The following is a 14,121-nucleotide window of genomic DNA, read 5'->3' as shown; positions in this document are numbered from 1 at the left end:
TGAAGGTACCCCCCCTTACGACCCTAATAAAACGTAAAGTGACTAGTTGTACCGAAAGAGTTAAGACACTTTCTTCTATGAATGTATCACCCGTCACTTTATTCCAAAGTTAGATACTGTAGTATGTGTCAAGGTCAGGAATATATTCAAAACTTGGAATAGCAGCTATTTGGAATTAGTGACCAGGTTGATCCATGACATAGTTAAAATGTCACTAGTAATTTAAGAAATAATTACTGCATGTATTTAATAGATGTCTTGACTTTTCTGCTTTCTGTTTTATGTTTTATTAGAAATTTTGCAATACTTTGAATTGTTCAAAAGCTAAGGATTTTCTACCACAGGAATTGTGGGTCCTCAATGCTCTTCAACTTTGTACTTTATTTGGTCTTTTATTTTATTTTATTTCAGGATTCGGATGAGTCTATAGTAGTAGAAACGCATGTCTGACGTACAAAATGATAGCCTTTTATCCTGCAATCAGGCCTCTATTGCACAAATAACAGGTACACAAATAAATTTTTGCCTGTTACCCGCTTCCTTGTTGAGCAAGCGGTAATATGAATATTTCTTTCTGGGTAACAGTTCATTTTGGGGTCCTCTTTGCGGTCCGCGTTTAAACTATGTCGATTTTTTTTTTGAAAAATCAGAGACAATGATTGGGAATTAAACAACTAAAGCTCAAGTGCCGGGTGTTGGTTGCAGGATAAAAACAATATATGTACATTGTCGGAAATATTACAAGCTTTCTATAAATTATACCTGAACAATAATTAATTTTCTGTTCTATCTGCAATGTTAGCGAAAATGCATCACTGAATAAACTTTTCCCGCCATATTATGACGCTTTCTAATACCGGACACAGTACTTGCATGCACTAGGGTATCTATGCTCTACTGGTCTTCTGGGTTTGCTGTTGGGTTTATATTTTATATGTACTTTGGTTGCAAGAGCATATTAGAAAAAAAATCTGAAATTTGTAACGCTTATCTGCATTTTTTCGTGAGTAACTTTTTTTGTTTAAAAAATTAATTATTTCATACATAATCTAGAAAATTAAGAACAACACAAAAAATGAGACAGCAGTCATGCGTTGCACGTGTTTTTTCTCGGGACAAACAATTTTTTTTTCTCGAATTTAAATAAAAATAGAACAAAGAGCACCAACAAGAATTTGTTTTCAAACTAAAATAACACACCCTCCCTAATTTTGAATTGAAACAAACTATTTTGTTCACTTCCCTTCTGAAATCTTCTTTTTTTCCTTTAATAATTTAATATAAAACAATCTTCTTAAAAAAACATGCCCCCCTCCCCAACAAAATATGAATGGTCGCAGCATATACTACATTAGATTATTTATGAATACAAAGCTTGGATTATATTGCGTTACTATTGTATGTCTGTGTTTGCTACAGCTTTATCATAGTGTTCTGTGTTTACTACCCTTATTCTGACTCTACTAGTATGTCATGTTTTGCTAAAGCTAATGTTTGCTTCTGCAATACAGTTTATCCATTCAACAGACGAATCTACGAAAGACAAACGAGTTTTATTTAGCACTGACAATATTACATAAACGATTGACAGAACAAAATTTGAAATCATTGAACCAGATAGTAGTTATATTTCTCAATTACTTAAAATGGCGCATTTCTATTTAAAATTAATGTTACGTAAAATTATATGTTAACCTTTTACGTACATAGAACATATCAGCTGAAATAAATGTATTGAACTTAAACTTTCTAATATCAATTGTTTAAAAAGAGAAATACTTATCAATTGTAAATATTTAAACTGTTTCAATATTTGTAGCCAAAAGTTATAGATTTCACCGTAGCTGGCTGTCAATATCGTATTTTAATTTCTTTTGAATTGACTGTGTAGATATTTAAAATTCTTTTTGAAATTTTATGTATATTTATCAACCGAGTGTATTAATATGGTAAAAGGATTGTAGAAGTTGATAACTTTCATTTAAAAGATATATGTCAACATGTTTTGACAGGGTGTCAATAAATGAATCTTGACGGGAATGACTTTGAGATTATTTACTTTTTTACATACCTTGACAATTCATCAATATTGAATTGGTGATAATGTGTAGCACAAGTGTTCAATATCTGAAAGTGAAAAGGTAAAGCTGAAGTTTCGAAGCTTCAAGTGAGTACGTTTTAATCTATATTTACAATACTGTGATTCTGTGTTCATTCTCTCATTTACATGTTAGACTAGACTAGTCACATAATTATTTACATTATAACTGACCAATACAGTTACAAACATTGTAAAAAGTGAAATGAAAAAAAAACATGACTCTTTATTTCAGGAAATTGAAACATGAAAACAAATGATCGGATACGACCGTAGCAAGTATCTAAGTATCTTATAAAGGGAGACATTATCATTAGTAAATATTTATAGTATTATCATTTTTGTTGTTCTGGTGTTGATTATGATGATGATGATATGGACATCACCCCTGGTCTTTGATGGGGTTCGTGTTGCTCAGTCTATAGTTTTCTATGTTGTGTTTTGTGTATACTGTTGTTATTCTTTTCGTCGTTTTTTTTTCTTGCCACGGCATTGTCAGTTTGTTTTCGACTTATGAGTTTGAATAACCCTTTGGTATCTTTTGCTTCTCTCTTAAGGATCGTTCTATTTTGTTTGATGTTCAGAATTTCCCCTATAATCGCTCAGTAATATTCTTACTTTTACTTAATTTAGTATCTAATAAAAGATACCAAAACCCACTATGTGAAATCAAATGGATAATACACGAATACAAATGTATGACATATCAAAAGGATTAAAACACGTGCAATATTCACAAATGAAATATAGTATGTACAAATAAAATACAAAACATCCCTTCTTTTCTAAGGAAACAAATACTTCGTAAACAATATAAAACTCTAACGAAAATGGAAGTGATATCAGGTGCTCCGGAAGAGTTAGCTTATTCTTCTTCGAATCTGACATACGTCGTAATATACAGTGAACAAAGACGACACGGATCAAAATCGGTATAAGATAGGTGTCTAATTCTGCTATAATGAATATTTCTATTAATGCTTTTAATTTTTGGGTAATGCAGATATTGCTGTTATTCCTATCTTATTTAACTGTTCACGTTTTTCAGAACGTTGGTGATTATAAATTCAAAATGAAGAGGAACCAAATAAAAAAGCCATTTTATGATATGAAAGTAACTTTTTCAAGACTTGATGAGATAACCTCAAAGACACGTGCACGTGCAAACAGGGTTAATATGCTAGAAGAAGCACGACTTCAAACAATGCAGAAAATAATTGAAAAGGAGGAAAGATTTAAAAACAATATTCTTGACCGCATGTTAACTCGATCAGACCGCTCTCACAAACGATTAAAAGGTTATGAAAGTGTTTTGAACGATCAATACAGAGCGAAAGAATTTGACACACTTAAGAAGAGAGGATATAAACGACCTTGGGTACAGTCCCCTAAAGCTGCAAGACATTTCGCTCAGGAAATTAGAATTTATCATGGCGGGTACGATCGAAGAAACTTTGAAAAGGAAATAGAAAGAAAAATAAGACAAGTTGACCCAACCAGAGTACAAAAAATCTTACGTAAGGTTCTAACTGAACAAAGTCAAACAAAATCTAATTTCATTGCGGATAGAAATTTGGAAACTACAGAGTTTTATGAAGCTTTTAAACAAAAAATGAACCCCAAAATACGTGTAGACAGACATGGTAAACATATAACTGTGGACATGCGAGAAAGTAATTTACAATCGAGACACACAACAGAATAGTAGGATTGCTATCTTCATTGTACATAAATGTTAAATATTGTTACGCAGTATTGCAATTTAAAACATGTATCAAGAAATATCATAAAAAACTGTTATCATTTCATCGAAATAAGCTTCAAACGTACAATTTCTTTTGACGTACAACATATTTGATAGCCCATATGTTAGTCCCAGATGGATATAATGTTTACTTTAAATTACAAGAATTAAACATATTTCTACATCAGTCTCTTTTCTCGTGCGTCTCCCCTTGTCGCCATTCATAACGTGTTTATGTAATAATGTAGTGTTCAAAGAAAGGGAGAAACGATACAATCCTTAAATATTGTCTTCAAATCTCACTTTAACTTTTCATGACTCATGTCGATTGAATGTTGACCTCTGTTTTAAAACTATGCTGAACGTTTATGACCATTTACTCACCAACTATCTTGACATTGTATGTATACTAGCTTAATGTACATCGACTGATATGCCGTGATTGTTGGAAATATACTTTTTAAAGAAAGCTGTAATAAATGAGATATACACAGACTTTAAATTACCTATAATTATAAGATAACCTCTTTAATTGCTCTTTAGAAGCCCATATGATAGTTTAATGTCCTCTCACTAAATAATTCAAAGTTTGGTGACTACGTTGAACGCATATATCCCATCAAACTTGAAATAAAGGATACACCCGATACAGTTAAGTCTGCCTCATATCTTGACTTACATCTAGATATTGACAATGATGGTCGGTTGAGAACAAAACTTTAGGACAAAAGAGATGATTTCAGCTTCCCAATTGTGAACTTTCTATTTCTCTGTATCAACATTCCAGCAGCGCCTGCATATGGCGTATATGTCTCCCAGTTGATACGATATTCCAGGGCTTACGTTTCCTATAATGATTTCCTTGATAGAGGGTTGCTGCTCACAAGGAAGCTATTATATCAAGATTTCCAAGTGTTGGAGCTGAAATCATCTCTCCGAAAATTTTACGGACGCCATCACGAGTTGGTTAACCGTTATGGAATATCTCTTTCACAGATGACGACGGATATGTTCCAATTGTCGTAACCACAATCTTCATTTTCCCCGAATGGGACATACCGATTTAGTCTAATCACCGGGTTTGTACTTACATGAAATCACTAAGGGTGCCACAGTGGGAGCAGTATCTGCTTGCCCTTCTGGAGCACCTGAGATCTCCCCCGGTTTTTGATTGGGTTTGTGTTGCTCAGTCTTTAGTTTGCCATGTTGTGTTTTACATACAGTTGCTAGTCTTTTTGGTCTTTTTAAGTTTTTTGCCATGGCGTTGTCAGTTTACTTTCGATTTATGAGTTTGAAAATCCTTTTGGTATCTTTCGCCTCTTTTTAACTTTATATAAATATATGAAAAGTCTCCGAGAACAGGAGTACATTTCCACCATGGGAATGCTGATTCTCTAGTAGGAAATACGGTGCAAATTTAAGTTATAATATAAGTTGTAAAAGAAAAGAAACGTTAGCAAATTCCTGGTGTCTAATTTTAGTGTGTTATGAGCAGGTTAGTTTTTTTACAAAGTAAGATTATTGCCTGCATAAAGTTACTTTAATGCATTTGTGCATAATACATGTTGGTATTTTCTCATGAAAAAAATAACATATTTCTTTTATTCTGTCTTTTGATTTGGAATATGAATAGTTGTGTAAAACGCAAGAGGTCAAATGCTTAATGTTGTTAGTGAGGAAAAGGATAGTGATCGCAAATCTGATTTGCATCATCCCTGGAATAGCTAACATTCAAAAATATTATCTCCGGTTTTTTAGTGGATTCGTTTTGCTACAATATTTCTGTGTAGTGTTTTGTGGACTTTTTTTACCATGGTATCGTCTGTCCTTATATTTATGGTTTTTTGTATCCCTTTTGGTATCTTCTTCCTCTTTTCATTTATGAGCTGGTTTGGATCGAAAATGGATATCCTTAACATCTAACCAATTGCTATATATAGAATTTCTTTTCCCTTATTGTGGTCATGGTATTTTACCTTTGGTAGTCTATAAAAGTTGTGAATAGATTTAACAGAACCCCTCTAAAATCTGCAATCAACACCAAATTATCCAAATAAAGAAAAACATTAAGATATGACATACGACAAGTTCTGACGAGGTTCCTGACTTGGGACAGACATATCAAAATTTGGGAAGGAGTGGGGGGTAAACTTATTTTGTGAGATCTTAACCCTCCCTCTTCTTTAATACCGATCAGTAGATTAACAAAAAATACACAACAGAACCAGCACAGGAAATGCACTGATGGACTCCTAAATAAAGGTACAATAAAATGTCTACATTATTGATGCCTTTATAAGCATATTTCTGTTGGTAAATCTAGACTTTGAGGCATCCTGATGAATAACCAAAAGCATTTCCATTGATTAATGAGATTAATACCTTGTAAACGGTAAGAGCGAGCCTACACTGTAAAACCAAATATTACAGCGTTGTATATTTGGTACCTAGTTATATACGACATCTTTTTGAACATCCCTCCGTGCATGCCTTAGCTTACTCCGTCAATAAGAGGGGTTCAAAGGGAAGTTTTTCCATGCATGATATTTTCAACTGAACCAAACTACAATTTACTAAAGCTGTAAAGTGTTAGCTTCTAACTAATGCCGGATATCCTGACTTGGAACAGGAACAACAACATATTTGGTTGAAAAGGTATATAGATATCCAAAAGTCCCCGTCCTGTCGATATTGTGTAACAGATATCCAACCTAATATATTTTCTTTCTAAATTTGTTGCCACCCAAATGTTGACTAGGGTATAGAAATATGACCATCTACACCTCTCCCGTCTGGCTGAAAAAACCCATGCAAAAGATTTTCGTCAGTTTGGCTTTGACTTCATGTATTACTCGCAGTTACTGAAAGATTGTTCAAACCCTAGTTCTAACTTATAAATAAACCATATCTATTTGGAAGACTGTTTTCAATATTAATATCGAAAAAAAAAACAGATGAGTAATTAACACAATTACTCCTGGACATTTTTTGCAAATATGAAAAAGGGAGTTTTGAGGGTATAAGTCAATTCAATGAGTCAGCAACAGAACGACAAAAAAAAAAAACACAAGAATCTTTAAAACTAGACAAGTGTCTATACAAATTACCAGACTTCTCACAAACGAAATCAAAGTTACTCAATTTTATTACGACACAACATATAATAACAAGACATACAAACAAATATATTTCATAGAACAGGATAAAGAATTTAACTGGCAGTCACACCAAAATTGTTAGAAGCAAATAAGCGACAAGCCATTAGAAATAAATATAATGAAGCCAAACAGATTCACTACACATTTGAGCTAGCCACAGTTAAATATGCACTACTAAATACATAAAATAAAAATTAATTAAAACAATTGTTAGCGGCGGGTGGGAGGGTAAATAATTTTTTCAACAATAAATTTCAAATGTGCCCGAATCCTGAAACAAAGAAATATATATGAGCGTCCTGTATCCAGGTAACATGCTAAACAATCAAAATAAAGAATACTCGGAATAATTTCTTCCATGTAATATGTAAACACTGATCCACGTGGTAATTTTCAATTTTTTAAAACTAAAAAATTTCACATTAATTATAATTGTGTCAAGCTCTTACTGTCAAAGATCCTCTATTAACACAAAATTCCCTAAACGACAAAAAAATCAGTTCTAAAAATATCACGAAAGACAACCACTAACAAGGTTCCTGACTTGTAACGGGTACAACAACATTCATATAGTGGGGTTATGTACAGTGGTATCATCACGCCCGCATTTCATAGGAAAATATTTTGTTTGCATCGAAACGTAAATAAATATTGTCTCTTTACGTTCGGCGAATATATTAAACCCCCCCCCCCCCCCCCCCGCAAACACAACCCCCCACCCCATCCCTCCATTTTTCCCTTTTTTTCCCTCTTTCCACTTTCCATCAGCTCTTGATTCGCCTTGATATGTATAAAAGGTGATTTACTATTCCCGAATGTACTATGTCAAGACTGTTGAGACAAGGAATTTTCTCTAGACAGACACACTGTTTATGTATAAACTTTATCGTCAAATCAGAGATATCTTAGTCCTGCAGGTTAGACAAGAGGGTGGTATACCCTATTTATAAATGATAATATATATTGGTTTTGAGAATCAACAAATTAAACGAGCGTGTTTCCTATTTTACCTGCTTTATAACCACCTTTTACGAAAAGTCCATCTTAATTGCTAAAAGAAACTGTTAGTATTAATGACTTCTTACGTTTATTACTGATTTTTCCATAGAGTTACATAATTTAATGATCAAAAACATTTTTACTTTTGACAAGAGATTAAACAGTTGTATATCAAAATACCCGGTACTATATATGAATAAAGGCTTTTAAGTACTCGATATATTATGGTGATAGAAAAACTGTCGTTGCTTAATTAACAGTGCCCAATATTCAAGGACATAGTTAGAACACAGTAAACAACAAAACTTGTATGAACTTGTGTATAACTTTGGTGTCAAATTATTGAAAGTACAATACAATACAATATCTTTATTCTCATAACAATTGCAGATACATAGGTACAGAGAGAGAGTGCACAATATGTACAGGGATATGCATCTATTTACAAACATTCATATACAATACAGTGGATTCAAAATACTATACATATACAATACAGTGGATTCAAAATACTATACATTTAAGCCAGGAGGACCCACATGTTTGTCTTCACACTTTATGAACTTGCATAATCTTTTTAGCTTTGACTTTTTGTTTAATTTGCTCATCAATTTTCTAAACTTTAATGTATTTACACGAGCCAAATAATATTTTTCGAAGTATAATTTTCTACTGTCATTAAAAAAATGCACATTCTAGCAGATAATGAAATTCGACATTTTCTATCACTTTTATCAACATCAATCTACCTCCCTGTTTCTATTGGGAGTCTGTGGTTTGTGGTTCTATATTTATATAAGATAATACTTTCGTGCAGATCCAAGATCTCAAAATATTTTCAAAATTCAATTCTAACTTCAAAATTCTGTAAATAACTACTTTTGAAGACTCTTGTAATTGTGTATTCCAGTACTGTTTGAATTGGTCTTGTTATCGCAGCTGTAGTGCATTTTTTAACCATATATCGTTACCAAAACCTTGAGTAATCCAAATATTTGAAAAACCACATTCTTCTAATATATTTTTAACCTTACTTACAAAAAATGTACATACATCATTAACAGTAAATAGTGTTTTAATAGTGTATATGCAATAGAAGATAACTCAGTGTCTTTAGCAGATACTAATTTACACCAATAAGATACTATCTTTAATTCAATATCAATGTCCAAAGGATATATATACCAAGTTCCCCATATACCATATAGCTAGGTGTGGAATTTTTTAGTTTCAAAGGAAGTTTACAGAATTCCAGATGGATTTTTTCTACAATATCAATATCACCATGCCCCCAAATTTCACAACCATACAGTAGTATAGGTTGCACGACTTTATCGAAAAGATCTAAGTGACACTGAATGGAAAGATTATGCATGCGGTCCAATTACAACATATTAAACATAGCTTTTGTGGCCTTTTCTGCTTGGTGCTTCTGTGCTATTTTAGAATTTTCAGTTCTAGATGATAATATGCCCAAATAGTTAAATTCTTTAACAAGTTCAATGTCAGTGCCGTCTATATTAAAATGTAACGGAATTCTACCTCTAGAAAAAAATCACCATTTAAGTTTTTATGACGTTAACTTTAAGCTTCCAAACATTACAGTATTCACTAAAAGAATCCAGCTGTTTCTGTAAATCATCAGCACTTTCTGCCAGTAGTACTGTGTCGTCTGCATAAAGGGTAACAAACAGTTTTAAATAAATTTGAAGCTTGGAATCAATTTCTTCGGAAATACTCTCAAGCCTCCCGTAGGCTTTTTTCTTCCAAAAAGTGTTCTAGGTCGTTTAAGTATAATGCAAATAATATAGGGGACAAGTTTTCGCCTTGACGGACACCTTTGTTACAAATAAAATAGTCTGAAACATTACTATTATATACAATATTTGATTTAATATTTTCATATAAATGAATACATTTTCCCATTTATATGCTGAGTTAGCAACTTAAACCAGAGTTTATCACGCCAAAATGTATCAAAAGCTCTTTCGAAATCCGGTATAAAGGCTACAAATAACTTTTTTTCTTTTGTTTCAAATATCAAAAAAAGCTGACAATGTAAATAAATTGTCTGTTGTACTGTATCCAGATCTAAAACCACACTGACTTTCATTTAAAATATCAAAATTTTCGACAAATGTCTTAATTCTTTCATTCAAAAGTGCGGAGAATAATTTACAGCTGATAATAGTAATCGGACTAAAATTTTTGGGATTATATCTATCTCCCTTGTTTTTGTATACAGGTTTTATATTGCCAATCAACCATTTGCTAGGTATTATACCTGTGTCAAATATCATGTTTAACACCTTTCCATAAAATGGTATACATACATCAACAGTAGATTTTATATACCCATTTATAACTCTATCTTCACCACATGCTTTATTATTTTTCATTTTTCTAATGCACAATATTATTTCGTCCCTTGTAATAGGGAGATGTATATCATTATTATTTTCCCCATGTTGGTCTGGGTCAATACCTGGCAAATCTGTGGCAGCTGTCTCAACATCATCTAGTCCTTTACAAAAATCAAACAAAGACTCTATAGGTATATCAGGTTGTTGTTTTCTTTTCCCCTGATTTAAAAGTTTCCCAAATTCTCCTGGATTTTTCGATTTTGAATTTTTCATTTCTTTCATCATTTTTTTTTCTATGTAATTTAATATTTTTTTTATCTAAAGTTTGTTTGTATTTTTTTTTTCAGTAAGATGTAAGTTCTGCTTTTGTTGAACAGAAGATTTTCAAGGTAGAAATTTTTCTTTAGTTTCCTATAATGTTGCCAGGCAAATCTACACTCCTCATCAAACCAAGGGTTTCTCGTGATTTTATTTTCTTTCGTTTCTTTGGTTTGAAAATACCAAACGTATTTCTAGCTGACTCTAGCATAATTTTACAAACATCATCAAAATTCGTATCAACCTTCAATTGGTCAATATTATCACTTGATTTTAGATTTAGACTTCCAAAAATCACGTCTTTTCTTTCTTGTGGAATATTTCCTCTGAATTACAATCAAGTACTTTTACTATAATTATTAATAGACTAAACTAACTCTGTTGAATCATTTATGGTATATTAACCCTTTTGTTTAAAAGTAATGACGCTTGTCTATAGTCATTTGGTTAACATATATGATATGATATGTTTATATTGGATAACACTTAAAAGGTACATGTAAGTATGGCTAAAGTTCACTGTTTGAACCACTACAACTATTCAGTTGATTATTTATGATATGTAAGTATCTTATTTAAAGTGATTAAGATATGTTTACGGTCTATGTTTTGTTTGTCAAAATTGCTTTTAGAAAAAAGTATCTTATACATTTTGAATGACTAGCTTAAGCTAACACACAATATATAAATTGACATTTATATATACTTTTACTTAAACACTTTCCAATGAGAAATGAACACTATGCGAACTGATATTTTTTTAGTGTATGCGTCAGACAATTATCAATATAACTTAAAGTACCAGTACATTATTTCAGTTTGGTGTACTTTAGACGATATTTTTGTAATGAGAACATGGGCTGCCAGCTAATAACTGACTTGGTATTGTGCATATACATGTAACGTGTACCTTTTGTTCCTACAGCTCAATGAAAGGATTAGGAGATGTCATTAATTCTATTTTAGTATCTGTTTCCCAATTATACATAATATTTTATTTATGAGCATCTAATTTTTAAAACTACACAGATAAGATTAGTGATAATATATCATTTGTTCATTTCACATACTAATATATATACGTGTACATAAAAATATGTTTGTATACATGTAAAACGATTATTAGAGGTACCTTAATTTTTAGGACGTCCTGAACCTTTAACTACTAAACAAAGCTTTCCTTTTTTGTATAATTTTTACAATAAATCCCCTTATTCAAGTATGATTTTTTTTCAATTATCTCTTTTGTTTACAGGGTGATATCCTTTATATAATTTATGAAAACAAATTAATATATTGATATTCATGCAGAATGGGATGTTCTAATACAAAAGTTGAAGCTACTTCTCCCGTTCGGAAAATAAAAGGTAGATATAAAGTACTGTTCAGAGATTTGCTCAATACAAAATAATTTGTACCTTCTTATTCTTCCCTTAGTCGTATTCATATTGCCAGCGTGTACGTTTACGTGTTGGTCTTTTGTTTAAACGTGCAGTAGTTTTTGTCAGTAATTGTAAGATAGTCTTTTATTAGTGTACCTAGACTACAATACACCTTATCGCTATTCCCGCTTGACCCGAGAATCTGTCCCGCTCGAACTTTTGACGTCACACAACAATCACTTTTCCATTGTGGCGTCAGATATTTTCTATTATGACGTCAAAATTTTACGGGAACTTGTGTGATGTCCAGTAATGGCGGACAAATAGCGATAAGGTGTATTGGATGAAAATACAGATCATGTTACCAAGCTTTGCTTATTATCTTATGCATATCATTGGATTTAGGGCCTGGTTTTAAAAAGTCGCAACACCTTTGAAACTGCAAAATAGCATAAATCCATGTAGTACGCAATATGTGTATTGCCTTTTCGATATTTTTTGGTTATTTTTGTTGTTGGGGTTAAATTGCAGTCTATTTGACGTATACCTGTCTTCCCTTTTGATCTCACTATAGCAATAAAACCAAATATCAATGAAACAAATTCATCATTTGAAAAGTACAACTATAATATGGTTTATGTACGGAAGCGTGTATTTCTATTTGTATTTTATCAATTTTTTTTATTTAGATGCAAGAAAAAATTTAATATGCGTTGCAAATTCGGAAGTCGGGTATATGAATTAGTGTTTATGATCATAATTGGTCTTATTTTTCAGAACATAAACCTGGATCTGGAAATAAGCCTATTATTACATTGCCCCTCTCTTTTTATGTAACCTTGAGAGAACGATTAAAAATAAAAGAATCATATGGTGATATATGGATAACGGACTGTATCATCTTCAAAGAAAAATACGTGTTCATAAACCGGAATAGCGGTTTAGTTGTCAGAGAGGTTGACGAAAATCATGACAGAATTATCACACTTTCCGGAAATGCGAATGGAATGTCGGCCATAGATGGCGATACTGTTGCTGTGACGTTTCCGAATGGACATTACATTGAGATTATTTGTGTTGCAACGGGAGAGGTAAAAAATAAAATTGAAGTTGATGGAATGTGTTTCCAAGTAGCTTATCACAATGGACTTCTATATGTAGGATTTGATGAAAAGATAGAAGAAATTGACTTAACAGGAAAGACAGTAAGACGTGTCCCCAGTCCGACAGCAGATATCGGGTACATAGCAACCACTGACGACAAACTATTTGTCACCGATTTAGAGAAAAATCTATTATATTGTTGTGATTTTACAGGATTAGTACTGTGGGAGTTCGAGGACAAAAAACTGGAATGGCCCATGGGTGTTACAACCGACAATGATGGCAATGTATACGTAGTTGGTAGTTCTTCTCACAACGTCTTAGTTATCTCCCCTGATGGAAAGCATCACAGAGAACTTCTCAATAAATCCAATGGACTGAAAGATCCAATCGGAATACATTACGACAAAACGAATAATTGTCTACTAGTGTGTAATAAAGAAAGCGGTGATGCTTTCTTGCTTGAAATTGAAAATGTATATTAAGATAATTAAACATCTGTAAGTGTTTAGGAAAAACTTTGAAGGTGGTAAAATTCCTGTATATATGTTAAAGATAAGAACCGAATAAAGGGATTGACTGTTAACAAATAAACCATAAACAAAAAAAATAATGATGTTTAACATATGATCACAATGCCGCTTTTGCAGGAAAAGATTGATTGATTGTTGGTTGGTTGCTTAACGTCCAGTTGCAGGAAAAGAGATGTTCCGTTAAATTTGTTATAAAACAGTTGTTTTATCAGCTACAGGTGTTCTGATAGTTATATGCAAGAACGAATGGTTGAGGTAGGGACAATTTCCCCTGAAATTATTTCACGTGAACCAGTCCAAATATTGAGTATATATAAATTATCTATTATCAACAAATTATTCTAGAGGTGGCGTGAATCGGCCGGATGTGGATACTAAAAAATTCCAAATATCTTTTAGAGTACATACAATCTAAGACTCTT

General features: G+C 32.2%; 1 protein-coding gene and 1 long non-coding RNA gene across 3 annotated transcripts; both read left to right on the top strand.

Moving 5' to 3' along the window:
• Nucleotides 1-1,789: 1,789 nt before the first annotated feature.
• On the top strand, nucleotides 1,790-4,029 carry LOC127719714 (uncharacterized). The gene is made up of 2 exons (XR_007990462.1): nucleotides 1,790-2,167; nucleotides 3,147-4,029. It is a non-coding gene; the product is annotated as an uncharacterized LOC127719714 (long non-coding RNA).
• Nucleotides 4,030-11,127: 7,098 nt separating this feature from the next.
• LOC127719710 (uncharacterized) lies at nucleotides 11,128-13,912 on the top strand. Of its 2 annotated transcripts, none has more exons than XM_052225948.1 (3): nucleotides 11,128-11,179; nucleotides 11,936-12,047; nucleotides 12,840-13,912. In XM_052225948.1, exons 2-3 carry the CDS (start codon nucleotides 11,993-11,995, stop codon nucleotides 13,649-13,651), a joined length of 867 nt encoding a protein of 288 aa, XP_052081908.1. In that variant the 5' UTR covers nucleotides 11,128-11,179; nucleotides 11,936-11,992; the 3' UTR covers nucleotides 13,652-13,912. The 2 variants fall into 2 exon arrangements, with proteins under 2 accessions (XP_052081908.1, XP_052081907.1); XM_052225947.1 differs by having other exon boundaries at nucleotides 11,172-11,242.
• Nucleotides 13,913-14,121: the final 209 nt, after the last annotated feature.

The sequence above is a fragment of the Mytilus californianus genome, unplaced genomic scaffold, assembly GCF_021869535.1.
Source record: "Mytilus californianus isolate M0D057914Y unplaced genomic scaffold, xbMytCali1.0.p SCAF_11, whole genome shotgun sequence".
Taxonomy (NCBI): Eukaryota; Metazoa; Mollusca; class Bivalvia; order Mytilida; family Mytilidae; genus Mytilus; species Mytilus californianus.
The sequence above is the reverse complement of the archived record's forward strand: the minus strand, read 5'-3'. Positions and strand labels throughout refer to the sequence as shown.